Genomic DNA, 15,631 nt, shown 5'->3' on the forward strand with positions numbered 1-15,631 from the left:
ACCTACATACTTTCTCCTCTCTCTCTCTTATGTTCATCCTGGCTGCTTGTTTGTTTTGTTGCTTTCTTTTGATGATAGATATGATATGATATGATATGCATTGAGAATTTGAGAGAGGGAGATGAGCTGCGATGAGCAGCAAGTTGGGTAGCTAGGTAGAAGAGGAAGGAAAGGCCGGCTTGTTGATTGTTGTTCTTGGTTAATTTGTTGCATGGAAAAAGAGGTATTGGCGTGCCTCAATCCGAAGGCATGGCTGATAATAATTACAGGCAGGCGGGCAGCTCGATGGATGCAGCCATGTTTGTTGGATTGAGCCGCGTCAATATCTCTTCTTGCCTTTTATCTATCTATCTACTTATCAAGCTCGATCATGCCTGTCCACCTTCCTCCTGCTCACCGAGTTTTAGTTACGTTCGTCAGATCTATCAGCTCTGAAATTTAAGGTATTCTCTTCTCCTAATTAAATTACCCTCCTGGTACTTATTTGATACTATATATATATATATATGTGTGTTCTCGATTTCTTCTCTGGCCGGGGTTCATGAGTTACACACACCAAATAGCTGCAGTACAAGTGAGTGTCCATGTTCACACATAAATTTAGTCTGCAGTAATAGCCTTGTGTGTGTGCTAAATATCCATGCTCTACATTTTTTTTATAGGTTACAGAATTAAGGAAGTTTAAGGTAGCTACAGCTTTATATATCGCGTGCTTAAACATATTGTGTTAAGTTCCTGGCAAGAGTACCTGTTAGATTTAAGATGACACATGAGATTAATTCTAGGTACCTAATATTTTTTATCCAAGTGTGTAATTATAGTTTAATTTGCTGTTACTAGTCATGTTTCCACGTACAGAAATTCCTAGAAAAGGTCTTTAAAACAAAAGGATTCAAACATGTCCTTTCATTTAAAAATTGTATGGAATAGATACAATCTAATAAAATCTTTGAGAAAAGTAAAGCATGTGATTCTTCTAGCTCATGTTTTCCTCCTCATATATGAGTAAATTTCTTTATTTCTCTTGTGTCTCAACCAAATAACAGTCCTAGAACTCTTATGCGTTTTTAATTCGGGGCATTTGCAAATTTTCCACTGGTTTTTTCTAAATTGCAACGATGTCACTCGAATAACCATTCCAGTGGCATTTTTGCAATTTTCTAGTGGCAGTTTTGTAATAACATTTTAAACCAGTGGCAAATTTGTAATTGTCCTTTAAATTCCTATATATAAGTTTTCAATAGACATGACATTCTATTAGTACATTTCTCGAGTCCCTGTGTTTTCGCAATCCTATGTTTCAGAAGGGCGTCCTTATTTGGGCCGCCCTCAGCCTGCACCCTCCCTCTCCCTCCTTGGGTCGCCTTTCCCTTCCCCTCCTCCATCTTTGGGCCGTCGGCCCAACCCATTTGCTCCTCCCTCGCCAAGGAGTCTATTTTGCCTCCCTCTTCTTAATTAAAATAATTTTTTTGGTACTAAATGATTTCACATGAAAAAATTGTTAACAAAGTTGTATAACTTATCAAGATCTAATACTTTTGTTTTGGTCATTTTGCTATATGACTTTGTTTCAATAATTTGAATTTAAATCTCAAATTATGAAAACTTCAAACAAAATTTTCAAATACGAAATGATTTCAACTAAAAAATTCATTAACAACAAAGTTGTATAACTCATAAATATATATAACTTTTGTTCTGGTCATTTTGCTATATGACTTTATTTCAATAATTTGAATTTGAATTTCAAATTATGACAACTTCCAATAATATTTTCAAATGCTAAATGATTTTAACTGAAAAAGTCATCTACAAAAAAGTTATATAACTTATCAATATCTATAACTTTTATTTTGGTCAAAATCTTTGGTATATAACTTATCTCCAACGTCGGTCATTTGTAACATGCATTTGATATTTTATAAAAATATGTTTAAGATTTTGTAATGAATATGGACTTCTTAATGTTCTAGAATCCAAACAATATTATAAACTACAAAGTTGTAGATATCATCGAGCTCTATAATTTGGGGTAAGGTTTGACTCAATTTGTATGGTATGTTATGGTATGGTATGGTATAGCTATAGATTATACAAGTCATATGTACCAAACTATATGGAAAAATATGCATTTAGGCCCTTACGGTATGATATAGCTATAAATTATACAAGTAGAGGGAGGGAAGGGTCTAAATGCAACCTTTTGTGCCACTAATTAATATGTGGTTGCCACATCACATTTATTACTCTCTAGGACAGTGTTAATTCCCAAAAAAAACCCTACTAGAGGGCAGTAGAAGCCTATTTGTACAAATGTTGAAAAGGAAAATATATTTTGGTATTTTTTTAAAATAAATACATGAATAAAAAAACCCTACTAGATTTATCAAAAACAAGATGGGTTGACCAAGCTCGGCTCCTTACGCTACTAAAGTTGGTGCTAGATCTGACCAAATATGATTTCTCTATGTATTCTTACAGGTAGCATAGATAAGGCAAAACAAAAAAAATTCTATCATGTAAACTAGAAAACCATGTGAGTTTAGATATCATAAATTGTTAATCAACACAGACCAGCGAAAGTAGAGGCAAAGTAGATTAATCTGAGAAGACTAGCACCTATGTACAGGAACTAGTCGAACTTGGTGACTTAGTCGTCTTCCCTTTGCACGAGCGTCTTCTCCTCACGTATATGTCTCCTACTTGCACAAACACGGCTCGTTGGGAAAGGTGCGTCTCAGTATTTTGTGTCTATGTTAATCCTGCAACCCTACCATCTCAACATGTATATAGTTTCTAACTAGGCCTTTTGTACCCAGTTGTAACTCTATGCAAATCACTATCCAAACTGACTCCATATTTAAATCTTTTTCCAAATATGTCGCTTCAACCCATTAAATGTATGACCCCATAGGTTCATATACACCTGGTTGCAACTTGAGAATATATTTTCAGTCCACATGTCAACAACAACTCCTAGGAGGATATATTGACATAGGAAGTGTACATAAAGATGATATCCGCTAACTCTAAACCTATGGTGTTTGTACATATCATTTTGCGACATGATCATTCATATCTCACTACATGTTTCATGGCAAACATGAATTATAGTTGTATAACTATACAATTACGAAGGAACACTTGGCAGTTCCGAGTGGACCACTATGCATGTTGAGAGCCAAAACAATCTCAGGTCTAAGGATTATACACTAACACTATTAGAGACCAACTGATGTTACATTATGTATAGCTCTGGTAGTGTCTCATTGTGGGTCTATCCAACTACATGTACCATATTATTGGTTTGGTATCTTCGTACCATGATTTGAGATATGATCATCGATCTATATTTATGTTGATCTTATAATCATATATGGTAAAATCAGGTATCATTGTAGAAATAGCATTGTATCACATAAATAGTCTCATGAATATGTCACATACTCATTGATCAATAATAAATTATATTTTTAAGGAACACAATAACACTTTATTTCACAATATTATTTAGACAATATGTGATACAATCATCCCTATTGATTGCCTCTAAGCCATATCACTAGTTTGTCTCCCAGTTGCACTGGAGTCAAACATTCAAGTATCTAATACCCATTGTCATCCTAGAACTTGTCTCATGACTTGGCTGAGAGAGTGGCTTTGTCAATAGATCTTCCATATTCAAATCTATATATATCTTGCATATTTTTATGAGACTTGTATCCACTATCTCACGAATGAGATGATACCACCATAAAATGTATTTGGACTTCTAATGTGGTCTAGGCTCATTAGTTTGCACAATGGCTTCACTATTATCACAACAGAGGTCAGTTGATTGGAGACACTAGTCATTACACCTAGTTGTGAAACAAATTTCTTCATCTAATTAGTCTCTTTTGTAACTTTAGAATCTACTATTTACTCAACCTCTATTGTAGAATCAACAATAGTGTCTTTCTTAGACCTCTTTCAGCTCATCGCTTCATTGTTCAAGTAAAAAAACAAATCTAGACTATGATCTAAAATCATCTCTATCAGTTTCAAATCTAACATTGGTACAACGAGCTATTTCTCACCTATATAGATAAGAAACACATCCTTGGTTCTTATCAAGTACTTTAGTATGTTTTTTACAACTATCTAGTGAAATTCACCTAGATGTAACTGTCTATTGCACTCAATGCATATGAAACATTTAGACACGTAAAACATGCCATACATAAAGGATCCAATCACTGAAGCATATGGAATTCCATTCATCTTGTTCCACACATCGGTTATCTGAGGACACTAAATCTTGCCAAAAATTATGTCATGTGATAAGGGCAAGAAACCCTTCATGGAGTCTAACATGCATGTTGAATCTCTTCAACCTCATCAATGTATGTATGTATGTTGGGTAAATCTAGTTAGCCACTTTGACCTATCTGCATAGATCTTAATGCCTAGAATATGTGTTGTCTTCCCTAAGCCTTTCAGCGATGCCTTAATAAATTCAAGCATTACAATATCATTTTCAATCAATAATATGTCATCCATATACAAGATTATCAAGCATTAGAATATCATTTCCAATCAATTTTATTATAACTCAAAATTGTTAGTTAAAATTTTAGAAAGTTTAACTAAATCTTATCATAAACGATAAATATTTTTACCGAAGGCACTTCGTAAACATGGACAACAAAGTGACGCGGCTACGAAGCTAGGTTGTGGAGCTTTACTCCGTATATGTACCAAAATACTCATTCTAGTTTCATAATACTTGTTTTGGACAAGGGTGTAATAATAGCAAACATATATTTATTTATTATATATTTTATAGAAAATAATAGTTAGATAGATTTAGAGAATTATCGAACAATAGAGAATTATCGAACCAGAGGGAGCATAATATTTCAAAGAAAACAATCACAGAAATATGTAGGAATATTCACTAGTCTGTTAAACAACGATGTGACACGGTTGTATGTCCCCTTGGAACATGTCTTACGACGTCAGTTATAAACATACTTGTACTTTTAATCCAAAATTTAAATTTTAAGAGCAGATTTTAAGATTTTTTATCATAATTTATTTTCCTGTCTTAGCTTTTTAATCACTAAAAACACGTATAAAAAAATTATTCACAAATTATTTTTCATTTGCAAAAACATCATCGGGCTTATTCTCTCAATAAGCCAATCAATCGCCCCCCATAGATCCAAGGTAATCCCAATTGTGTTTCCGTGTTTAATCGACCGTCCGTTTGTTCCCTGTATTAATCAGCCGCACGTTTGTTCTGTAGAAAATCTATCCATGATTCATGGAATATGACCATTGATCATTTGTAAATAGCTTTGGGTTCAAATCACCACGAGCGGTTACGAAATACATGGAGTCAACCATGCCGCAACTGCCAAATTCCTGTTATGTTTCAACTTTTGTTGAAATATTCTACCACATGGGTAGAGAAGAAAAAGAAAGCAATACCAAACTCATTCGCTCGTGCCGCGTCCTCTTCTCTTGCACTGCATTATCCAATTCCTGTCTGACGGCATGCGCCACAGCAGGAGAGCTTAGCAGTAAGATCCATGTTTTCAGCAGAAACGCTGGCTTAGCTCTAGCAGCCAAACATTACAGTCTCAGGCATCTGCTGTGACATTCTTCACTACTTGCCATAGCAACTTCAACGAATAACACCGGAATGGTCATTGGCACCACATCGTTTTAGCCGATAGCAACGTTCTTTTTGCATCGTCTGCACGAGAAATGGTAATGAGTTCTCTGTGATAGAAAATGAAAGTGCAAGAAAAGTTATTGACTGTGAACAAAAATAAATTTGCCGCATTAAGATCTAATCACCAATTTTAGAAATGCACTTCCAGTTTACTGGTTGAATATAAAGTTCACGTTGCTCCAAATGGTGTTAACACTAGAGGAAATAGCACAATTGCTAGTCATGCTACCATACATGGACTATGAATGATACGACAAATCAAGAATTGAGTCTAAAAAGGTGAAGAAATCATAACAAATTACTTAGCTTACCTGCAATAGTTGCAACAGAAAACTTATCAGGTATGTTAGCTTCAGATTCCACTGATGCTTTTGCTGTAGCAATCCCAACTGCAACAGATTGCACCATATCCAAACCTCCACATAGAGCTGAAATCACTCCACCGACAAAACAATCACCAGCCCCTGTGAGGCTAACTACTGAGGCAGACACCGCAGGCAAATGAAAAACATATGTTCTGGAAGAGCCTTCTCTAGGCAAATTTATGAGCATGTTAGATGGAAAACATTGCTCCAATTTTTCGCGTACTGGAGTTGAGAAAGACATCATTTCATACTTCCGTTGAACCTTCATCAAGCTCGTGCACTCTTTGCAACATACAAAAACACCATTTGAGCCAAGGGTCACCAGAAGAAACTTTATGCCCTTCTCAAGGAGAAAAAACATTGCTGGCTTGAGCATTTTAAACAAATAATCTACAGCTTTCGTTTTGTTCTTGAACTGCTCCATTTTGACAAAACTATATTTCTTGGGAGCAGATAGTGAATTTGCCATTGCCACAAGCTCAATCTCATTCGGCGAAGTGTAAGTAATCTGAATCACCAGGAAATTATTAAGTGATAAGACCTCAATATGATACATAGTAATTAAGCACCAAAAATCTTTTGCACTCACATATTCTGCGATTGGTGCAATCCTTGAACTCTTCACAAGTGAGACAGGCTCAAAAAACACAGGCACTCCTGATTCATGTGCTACTGGAAAAAGAAAAGAAAAAGAACATCCCTGTCATCAACTTCTTTATCCAATGTTAAAATTAGGACAAAAACATAAGTGTAATAACTGATAGGACTGCCTTGCTAATTTTTGTCAAGAGAGCTCTTCAAAAAGATAATGCTGTTCAACATTCAACAATAATACACCCAATAAAAATGTTTTTTTTACATAAAGTAGAGTGTTGACAATTAAAATTGCGCATCCTAGTACTCCAATAAAATTTATTTGACATTGGGAGACATCAGATATTATTGACTAGAGGGAGTATAACATGATATCTGATAAAAGTAAATGCCACCTAATCAGATAATAAATTCAAAACTGCTGCATTCCAAGCTTTTCGCAAGTCACTAATACTTGCCCTGCCGGTCAGCAACACTGCAGTGCAGTTGTTCCAGTGGCAAGTCATTTTTCACATCTCTTTATGAACACAAAGAGTGCATGACATGAACATCCTGTTCACTCTGTTTTCCCTTTGGATATAAGTACAGACTTCTACTATTATTAGGTTGGAAATTCATAAAATGAAGTAGAAAATCCATATTTTCTATAGTGAAACAATTTATTGAAGTTAGCAAACTTTTTATCTCCCAATTAAAAGTTACAGGATTAGGGTGAAAGTTTACAACTTTTTCAGGTTCCAAGTTTCCAAATATTGCTAAATACCTGATTTTTTTACATCAAAATTTTCATTCTAGCCTTTAATGATGTTTAGGATCTCCTAATCGTCAGTTGAAACCTTCAAATTTCTCAAACTGAGTTTCTCGCGTTGAGTTTAATGTTTTCAAATATAACTGGAAAGGTACTGGTTTCTCGAGTTCGAAGATTTTTCACTATGAAGTTGAAAGCTCCTATCTTCTTGAGCTAAAAGGTTTTGGAATTGAGCAGAAAGTTCATGATTTCTTGAGATGAAAATTTCAAATTGTATGTTCATGATTTATTATTTTCTCGTAGATTTCTATAATTGAGCCAGAAAATAATAGGTCTGCATGCAACATCTCTCTAAAAAATGTTTCTTGTACTTTCTCATTTATACATGATTAACTTTTCATTTCAGCTGGCAACTCATCAGTTGGCACAAAGAAAACAGACATATAGGAAAGGAAGGTTAGATTCAGCCACACAGATGCTATTATATTGAAGTAGTGTGGGCTGAAAAAGCTTGTTGGAAAGCAAACACAAGATCCAGCAACACATATGCATGCAAATTAGGTAACCCCTTTATTTATTCTACCTGGTTTAAAATCGTACTAGTATCAGTTATTACAAAAGCTTAGGAGCTTACTGCCAAAGTAAACAATTAAGGTGGAATAACCTACTTTTGCAGGCAGCTTCAAGTGACTCAGGAGATAAATTTGCATCAAGCATTAGTAGCGGAGCAGTGGAGATATGTAGACAGAACTGATATATCCAGCTAGGAGAAAGAAAATTTTCCTGCCCAACCAAAAAAAAAGGAGATAAGTACAGTGGTAACTTGTCAACATTTGATCTTACAGTACACAATGTGCTGCAAAATTCTTACAACTGCCCCAACACTTGCAACGCCAACAATTAATTCACCATTCCCATCGAATACATTTGATACTATTGGGGTTGTTACATCATCAACCTGCAGTATTCCTACGTAATTATTAACAACATTGTTAGCTGACAGAAATAAAACTATGTACTCCCTCCAAACATAAATATTTGATCTTTAGGACAAGATTAGGTCAAGTTGGTGGCAGGGGGCATGCTCCGGGAAAGAGCCTCCTCCCTGCCCTATTTTCTGGTGACAGGTGGCGTGCTCCAGGATCTGGTGGCAGCTACGAGCAGGGACGAGAGGGACAGAGCTCGCAGTGAGCCTGATAGCAGTATTGTGAGTCAACTCGTGCTGTGGGTAGGTCCTCCAGTCAGTGGTCGCCTCTCATCTGGCGGCAAAGTTGCTCCACGAGGACCCTCAGATCCAGGGTCGTGCCTCCCACACTGTCAACGGCCGTCCCTGTCTCTGCTTGTTCTTCTGAAGCTAGAGGGAGGGGAAGCCTGCAGTCTGAATGGAGACAACAGACAACGCCACGGTGACAGATCCCCTCCCATCCTTCCTCTCTCTAGTTGGTGAGACCTGGCTCCTGCTGTGTTCACGAACACCAAATCCAGTGCCGCCCCAATCCCCGTGCTGCCTCATGTCTCTGGTCTTGCCACCTCACACATCTATCTCCTGCCGGTACCATGAGAGAAGGGACAGACGAGGAAGACCAATGCCGTGGGAGGGAGTCACCGCTCAGTCGCTGTGTCTAAGATGAGAACCCTTCCAACGACACCTTCGACAAGCGGTAAATGGCCCTAGCGCCCTTGCTTCTCGATCCTATCACCTAGTGGGCTATCTCATCGACGGCAGCACCTTTGGTAGCCATGGCTTTACAAATGTTTTTTTTTTTTGTTCCTGTGTGAAGGAAGATGTAATTTCTTACTTCAACAGGCTTATGCAATTCAATGCAGCGGTGCAAATTAATTACTGGTTGATGTGGTAAGTGAAAAAAGTACTCCCACCATTGTTTTGTCCTGGTAGTACTATTATTTTCACCCAAGCACTAGAATATTCCCACCATAAGTAGGAAAACAATAAAGTAATTAACTGGTGCCATAAGTATGAGACCATGATGAAGCAGGAGCTCGAACATATGGTAATTGTTTTATTGATTAGCATAGCATGATATTAATTTTTTTATTATTAGGCTCAGGAGATGATATGAGGGTATATAAATGATACTCCCTCCATTTCACTATGTAAAACATCTAACATTGCCTAAATTCATATGGATGCTACTGAATCTAGACATATATACAAATTATATACATCGATCAATTGATGAATCTAGGCAAGACTAGAAAGTCTTATACTATGAAACTAAGGGAGTAGTAATAGCCTTACTATTAGACTCAGGAGAGGACAGGAGGGAATATAAATGTTTTATTAGGCCTCAGGAGGGGCTCAGGCTCTGGAGATGATAGGAGGGCATATAAATGTTTTACTGGGCCTCAAGAGGGGGACAGAGAATGTGTGGTGGGAATAGAGAAACCAGTAAACAAGAAAAGGGAAGGTTAGGTGCAAACGGTGAAACAAAAAAGGAACAAGAAAATAAGTAGTGTGCAGCACGCTGTTTAGTACAACCAGTCCATTTGATTTAAACCCCTCAAGTATCACATAAGTTTGAGCACTAAACTGTAAACTCATTCATCTTACGACTTGGATGAAGTAAAAAACATAGACTGCTATTCAGTATGTTATATCATGTTCACTAATTATTCCGGATATAAATACTTCCAATTAATTTAGCGAACTCAACAGTATCTTAAAAAATGAAAATTGCATGTCTATTGAGCATGTTGCAGTTAGACAAGTACACTTTCCAGATTAAATCGGCAGCACGTAACTTTGTTTTATTTTATAGAGGACAGAAATGCCCTGTAAATCTCTTACCATTGTATTTTCAGCATTAGTTGTTACATCAAAATAGGCCCATATCCATGCATCAATAAGTGGGAAAGAGTGTACAATCAACCAGCAATTCAAAGCGAATAAAATAAATAATGAACATATTATCTCACCATACGAGAAAAACTACAGCTTTTTGTAACATTCGTAACAAAGATACGACTGTCTTTGTAATTTCAAGGATGTATGCTATATTATCAATATCTGCACGCTTACCATCTGTACTTAGTCCTGCCGACCTCCAGTATTTCAATAGGAAATCCCCTTCATTAGAAAAAAAATATTGAAGTAAGGATCCACCAATTCCACCCAGAGTCCCAGAAAGTAAAAAAAGGATAGAGTAATTCGAAATGAATAAACCAATTTAGAAAAACTATGTACCACAATTAGAAAGAAAGTACCTGCCATATCATTTCCAACAACGCTTATCATGAATAATCGAGTCTCAAGCTTATAAATGCACTCAGCAATATTTCTTGCTACTCCCCCACTGATGTACTTGACCTACGAAATTCAAATACATTAGCATGTAGTGTCCAGTGCCATGCTTAAATTTTTCCTGAAAAATGATTGAAATGGAAGTATGGCCTAAACTTATGTATGAAGATGCATACAGTACTAACCAAAATGGAACAAAATGTGTTTAAATAAATGTATAAAATGAGAATGAAGATTATAAAAGTACCAAGCTTTTCCCCAGAAAATAATAGAAGGATGATTGTTCTAAAATATCTTCAGAGGTTACAATTCTGTTTAGATCAAACTACACATTTTTTTCACACAGACATGTACCTACACATAAGGGAATAACCTCAGCTGCTTCAGGCAACTTAAAATGACTGCCCACAACACAGGACAGGGCTTTATTCTGAAGCTTAAATCAATATTAGTATTACAATTAATGGTAGGTTCATTCTGGGGCTCAGACTTCACAAAACGAATCCCCATTGACCAGAGAAGCTAAAGCAAGGTCCTTGCTACTTCTCACAACCAAGTTGTGGTAAAATTAAACATGAAGGCCACCCCTCCTGAGGTGGGAGCACGAAGCTTGGGATTGGAAAACTAATCAGTGGTAAGAAATCACTCAGAAGATAAACGCCTATCCCTACAGCCTCAACTTTTGTAAGTGGTTATTGAACCCTGCTTGGCACAGCTTTGGATTGGGATTATAATCTAAAACTGTGTCATAATTTCATAAAGATATGGAGTTTCATTTTTCAGCTTACTAACCAAGTTTATGGATGTTATAACCCAAACATCATCCTGCAGAACCTTCTGACCCAGATATTAGTTTATGGGTAAAAAATCAACTCTAGTATACATTCAATCACATATATATACCATGCTTCTTGCATACCAGCAAATAAGCAGTTCACTCAAGCTAATCAGTTATTAAAGTGCAGGGTGTCCAAACATATGGTGGTTTACCATCCCAGGCACAGTCGTCCCAGGATGTGGCTGCATGGATGGCTTGGCGTGGATGTCCAGCACCATCCCCCCAATAATGACTGGAGATGGATCCAACCTCATGGCGCTTAATGGATTCTGTGCACAAAATGGGATAAAAATTAGATGACAAGAAAACTGAAAACCCAATAAATACTGGTTAGTTTGATCAAAAAAAAATACTGGTTAGGAAGGTATTCAATGGATAGCAGCCTCTAGGGGAGAAGATAAGCTTCCCTAGCTCCTCTTAAGGCAGCCGTACCTGGTGAAGGACAGGCTTTGATGCTGGGAGAATGTGGCGGCGGACAGACTCCATCCTCCGCAGGGCAGAGGAGGTGGTGGTGGTCTCCGCCATGGAGACGGAAGGGCTCAGCAGATCAAGGTGCAAAAATCCACCTCTCTACTAGTTTGGGCAGTGGCACACAAAAGAGGCCTAAAAGGAAGAGAAGATTTTATATGGTTTACACCACAGATGCTGCATTCATTCTAGAATAAATAACTTTTCACATCAGTAATTCAAAGCTGGAAAATCAGCTAATATCTAAATGCTTAAAGCATTCTAACAAATTCCTAATACGAGATCAACACCATCTCCTCATCTTATTAGTTAATCTCATGCCACTAAAACCACATGATGCCAACTTTCCCATTCTTCAGTTGCAATAACTGAATACCAATAATAAAAACCTTGTACTGGTATAATTCTAGTTTTAGCTTTGTCAAATGGAGTGTTTTTCTTCTCTATTTCTATTGAGACAGTAAATGCTTAGCAGTAGCAATAGCAACATTACAAAGGAATACCACAAGAATGCAGCCAATACCTTTTTTTATTTTGAAGTTCTTGCTATTGGTTTGTTCTCAGATGTTAAGTCAGAGCAGCCCATTGCAGCACCAATGCTCTCTCAATAAAGTTAATATTCTTTACACCCTTGAACCTATCCTCACTTTGCATGTCATCAGTGAAGTTATTAAGATAAAATGGAAGTCTCATAATGTTCATATTTGAGAACTCATTGAGATAAAACTTGGCAAGACTAAAGCTGGCTGAGCTCAAAGCTGACATGCAAACAAGCAGCTGCATGTTTACCTTGCTAAAGAAAAAATGCCTATGTTCCTTGCATATTTGATTGATTCAATTTAATATAAATAACAAAACCAGAATGTATTTGAACTCATTGGGTTCATATTTCACTTTTTAACCAAATATCAATAATCGAGAGAAAGAAAAATCAGAGATCAAAGAAAGTACAATTGTAAAAAGGTGAGAAACTACCTGTTGAGCTACTAACTGGCCTACTCTAGGCTCTGGTGCTGTGTCTGAGTGCTCGGTGCTAAGTCACTCTCAATTTATGATACTTATTGGAATTGGCTGGCTGTTCCAATCATGTTTGTTTGAAGCAGTCTTTAATTAAGTGAGCATGGCATTATCATTTAAAATTAAGCAAGAATTGTTATCTATTTTGTTTTCTTCTTTGTCTATTGCATCTCCCCTGTTGTGGTACCACCTATCACCGATGTCCACGACCATGGGCAGGAACCCAGCCAAACAGACCAAGCCTCACCCATCCACCTCATATTCATATGTCATTTGATCTCTACTGAACACCTTGGTTGCTTGTCTAACTTCACCACAATTGTGGCTTATGATTTTGTGGCCACAATAAGTTTGGCATGACACTTCCTTAATATTAGTTATGCCAACATTAGGAATGAACCAAACAGAAGTTGTTGAGCAAAGGTAAAATTGGGAGAAGAATAAATCAAGTAAAACTGAGGGGGTCAGTTTCGCCATTGATTTGATGTGTTGTTTATTTTAAGTTTGTAACAATCTGACCATGCTGAGGAGTTGGGATTCTCGCTCTTCTGGTTATTTTGTTGTTCTTTGCATGATGCAACTAAAAGTTGTAGTCTAAAACCAGATTGATGTGTTCTTGTTAAAACTCACATGACTTGAAAATATGTCAAGAGCTTCTATTTTGTGTTGAGCAGGCACCCGGGAGTGCAGATTATAAGTCACCTTCTCCTATGGTGAGGAACAACACAAACCAAACAGTTTGCTCTGCAAGCTCAGCTTAAAATATATTTGCTAATTAAATCATGAGACATTATAAATTGTAACAACAAAGAAGAGATTCCCCTAATAAAAAATGAAGCAGAACAGAACCAGCTTTCACTATGGTTCTATTGAAAGCTGAATAAAGTTTGAAGTCCAAAATGCTGGGGATTCCAGCTTAACAAGGGAGCCAGCTACTACTACTGCACAAGAACAGTAAAAAATCATAAAGGCACTGCATAAGAACAACAAACAACATAAAGCCTGCCTATCTTGTCTAAGAATCTATAGACCCCAAAACATTCATCACATATTATCACACTCCTGAGTCTCCTGATGATGCTTACAATCTTATATCCACTGAGGTAGGCATTTGGTTCAGTTGTTATCTCTGAGGCGCAGCGAGGGGAGCACAGTCAAGGCTTCACCATCAACGGCAGGGGAGTTTTCACTGCCATTGGTGAAGCACTTGGTTCCAAATTTGACACTGCAAGGAAGGAGATGATTCACTCCAAACAATCCACTCTAAACGACTAGGAAAGGAAAGATGAATTCAGCATACATGTATTTTGTGGCAGATGCTCTGATGTGCAGCACCTGAACCTGCACGAGCACCTCCTTGCCCACGTACACAGGCGCCGCAAACTTCAGTGACTGCCGTGCGTACACAGCTCCAGGCTGCATTGCCATCAGCATCAGGTATCAGATACTAGAAGGCCCAGCCTGTCGTGCTGATGCGGTGCTTGATGAAATGACTCCGCCTGGCTAAGAGATACGAGAAGAGAAGGCATACGAAGTGGGCGGCAACGAGGGCGGGGAAGAGCGAGGCGACAAGCATCCCGTGCACGACGCGGCCATGCTCGAACCCTCCCACTTGGCGGGCGAAGACGTCGTCCAGGTGCACCGGGTTGCGGTCACCACTCAGCCCCGCATATGCTTCCACCTCCCCATCCGTGAAGAGGCGGCGGTCACGCAGCGCGTCGCCGACCTTGAGGACGACCGGTGGCGCCGCTGCCACCGTCGTACTGGAACGCCCCATAGGGACGGCCGCCGTGGCCACCAGTCGCCGCAGGAATGTTCGCATCGATCCACCACCGATTCCTTTCGAGTCCTAATATAGGTTAAACCAACGAGTCCCAAAACTGAGACGATGAATCCCGATCTAACCCTAACAAGCAAAGCATCAATCAATCAATCAATCTAGTTTCTGACTATGCCCTAAATCTAACTTGCAAATTCTACCGGAGCAGCAGGAGAAGGAAAGGATAAACTCAATCGTGGCCCTCCCAAACAAAAATGAAGGAGAAAAGATCTGTACCGTGGCGCGCGTGCGGAGGCGGCGGGGATGCGGCAGGGTGCAGCGGCGGCGTCTGGGCGGGGTGCGGCTGAAAGGGGGTTAAACCCGGAGAGGCGTGAGCCGGCGCCTGGAGGTTCCGGGCGGACGGCGAGGAGGCGCCCGGACGGCAAGAAGCTGGACTGCTGGAGAAGCACCGATGAGACGACGACGAAGGCGGAAACACAAAAGTACGTTTCCAGACAGGTTGTATAATTTCGAGCGCTCTGGATGAATTCGGCGCCCGAAATATTTGTTACTTATAATATACATTATGTAATTATCTATTCTCTGAAGTAACACAAATAAATATCACTAGAATGAATAAAAAATGAACCAAATCAACAAAAAATAATTTATGATAAAAATATTGTTATTTGTGTTCTTAGCGATTTAAAAAACAATGTCGTAAAAAAATAAAAGGATTGCTACGTGATAGTATTCCATCCAAATGGAATCATGAACAGTACGAAGAAAAAACCGGCGTCCGAGAGTCTGCCTCCGTCCACATCCGCGCGTCCATCTCCCCTTGTCGAGTGTCGCCCT

General features: G+C 38.3%; 2 protein-coding genes and 1 long non-coding RNA gene across 3 annotated transcripts; 1 reads left to right on the plus strand and 2 right to left on the minus strand.

Annotated features, from left to right (window-relative positions):
• Positions 1 to 51: 51 nt before the first annotated feature.
• Positions 52 to 8,193, plus strand: LOC107303941. The gene is made up of 3 exons (XR_001549932.2): positions 52 to 443; positions 7,836 to 7,990; positions 8,106 to 8,193. It is a non-coding gene; the product is annotated as an uncharacterized LOC107303941 (long non-coding RNA).
• LOC102700514 (pseudouridine kinase) lies at positions 5,190 to 12,829 on the minus strand. Its single transcript, XM_006651501.3, has 10 exons — positions 12,521 to 12,829; positions 11,962 to 12,132; positions 11,682 to 11,798; positions 10,655 to 10,757; positions 10,470 to 10,517; positions 8,301 to 8,398; positions 8,098 to 8,212; positions 6,677 to 6,759; positions 6,034 to 6,595; positions 5,190 to 5,743 (listed from the first exon to the last, which is right to left on the minus strand). Exons 2-10 carry the CDS (start codon positions 12,052 to 12,054, stop codon positions 5,694 to 5,696), a joined length of 1,269 nt encoding a protein of 422 aa, XP_006651564.1. The 5' UTR covers positions 12,055 to 12,132; positions 12,521 to 12,829; the 3' UTR covers positions 5,190 to 5,693.
• Positions 12,830 to 13,723: 894 nt separating this feature from the next.
• On the minus strand, positions 13,724 to 14,994 carry LOC107303940 ((R)-specific enoyl-CoA hydratase). Its single transcript, XM_015835440.2, has 3 exons — positions 14,546 to 14,994; positions 14,315 to 14,430; positions 13,724 to 14,239 (listed from the first exon to the last, which is right to left on the minus strand). Exons 1-3 carry the CDS (start codon positions 14,834 to 14,836, stop codon positions 14,131 to 14,133), a joined length of 516 nt encoding a protein of 171 aa, XP_015690926.2. The 5' UTR covers positions 14,837 to 14,994; the 3' UTR covers positions 13,724 to 14,130.
• Positions 14,995 to 15,631: the final 637 nt, after the last annotated feature.

This window comes from Oryza brachyantha, chromosome 3, assembly GCF_000231095.2.
Source record: "Oryza brachyantha chromosome 3, ObraRS2, whole genome shotgun sequence".
In the NCBI taxonomy this organism is placed as follows: Eukaryota; Viridiplantae; Streptophyta; class Magnoliopsida; order Poales; family Poaceae; genus Oryza; species Oryza brachyantha.

What these genes read in the sequence shown, in the direction of transcription:
- LOC102700514 (XM_006651501.3), bottom strand. Translation starts at nt 12,054, where the DNA reads ATGGCGGAGACCACCACCACCTCCTCTGCCCTGCGGAGGATGGAGTCT. An exon ending in CAAAGCCTGTCCTTCACCAG is followed by an intron (nt 11,799 to 11,961) that starts GTACGGCTGCCT and finishes TTTTGTGCACAG; the next exon opens with AATCCATTAAGCGCCATGAG. An exon ending in TGTTGGAAATGATATGGCAG is followed by an intron (nt 10,518 to 10,654) that starts GTACTTTCTTTC and finishes TTTCTAATGAAG; the next exon opens with GGGATTTCCTATTGAAATAC.
- LOC107303940 (XM_015835440.2), bottom strand. Translation starts at nt 14,836, where the DNA reads ATGCGAACATTCCTGCGGCGACTGGTGGCCACGGCGGCCGTCCCTATG. An exon ending in CCCTCGTTGCCGCCCACTTC is followed by an intron (nt 14,431 to 14,545) that starts GTATGCCTTCTC and finishes ATGGCAATGCAG; the next exon opens with CCTGGAGCTGTGTACGCACG. An exon ending in GCATCTGCCACAAAATACAT is followed by an intron (nt 14,240 to 14,314) that starts GTATGCTGAATT and finishes CCTTCCTTGCAG; the next exon opens with TGTCAAATTTGGAACCAAGT.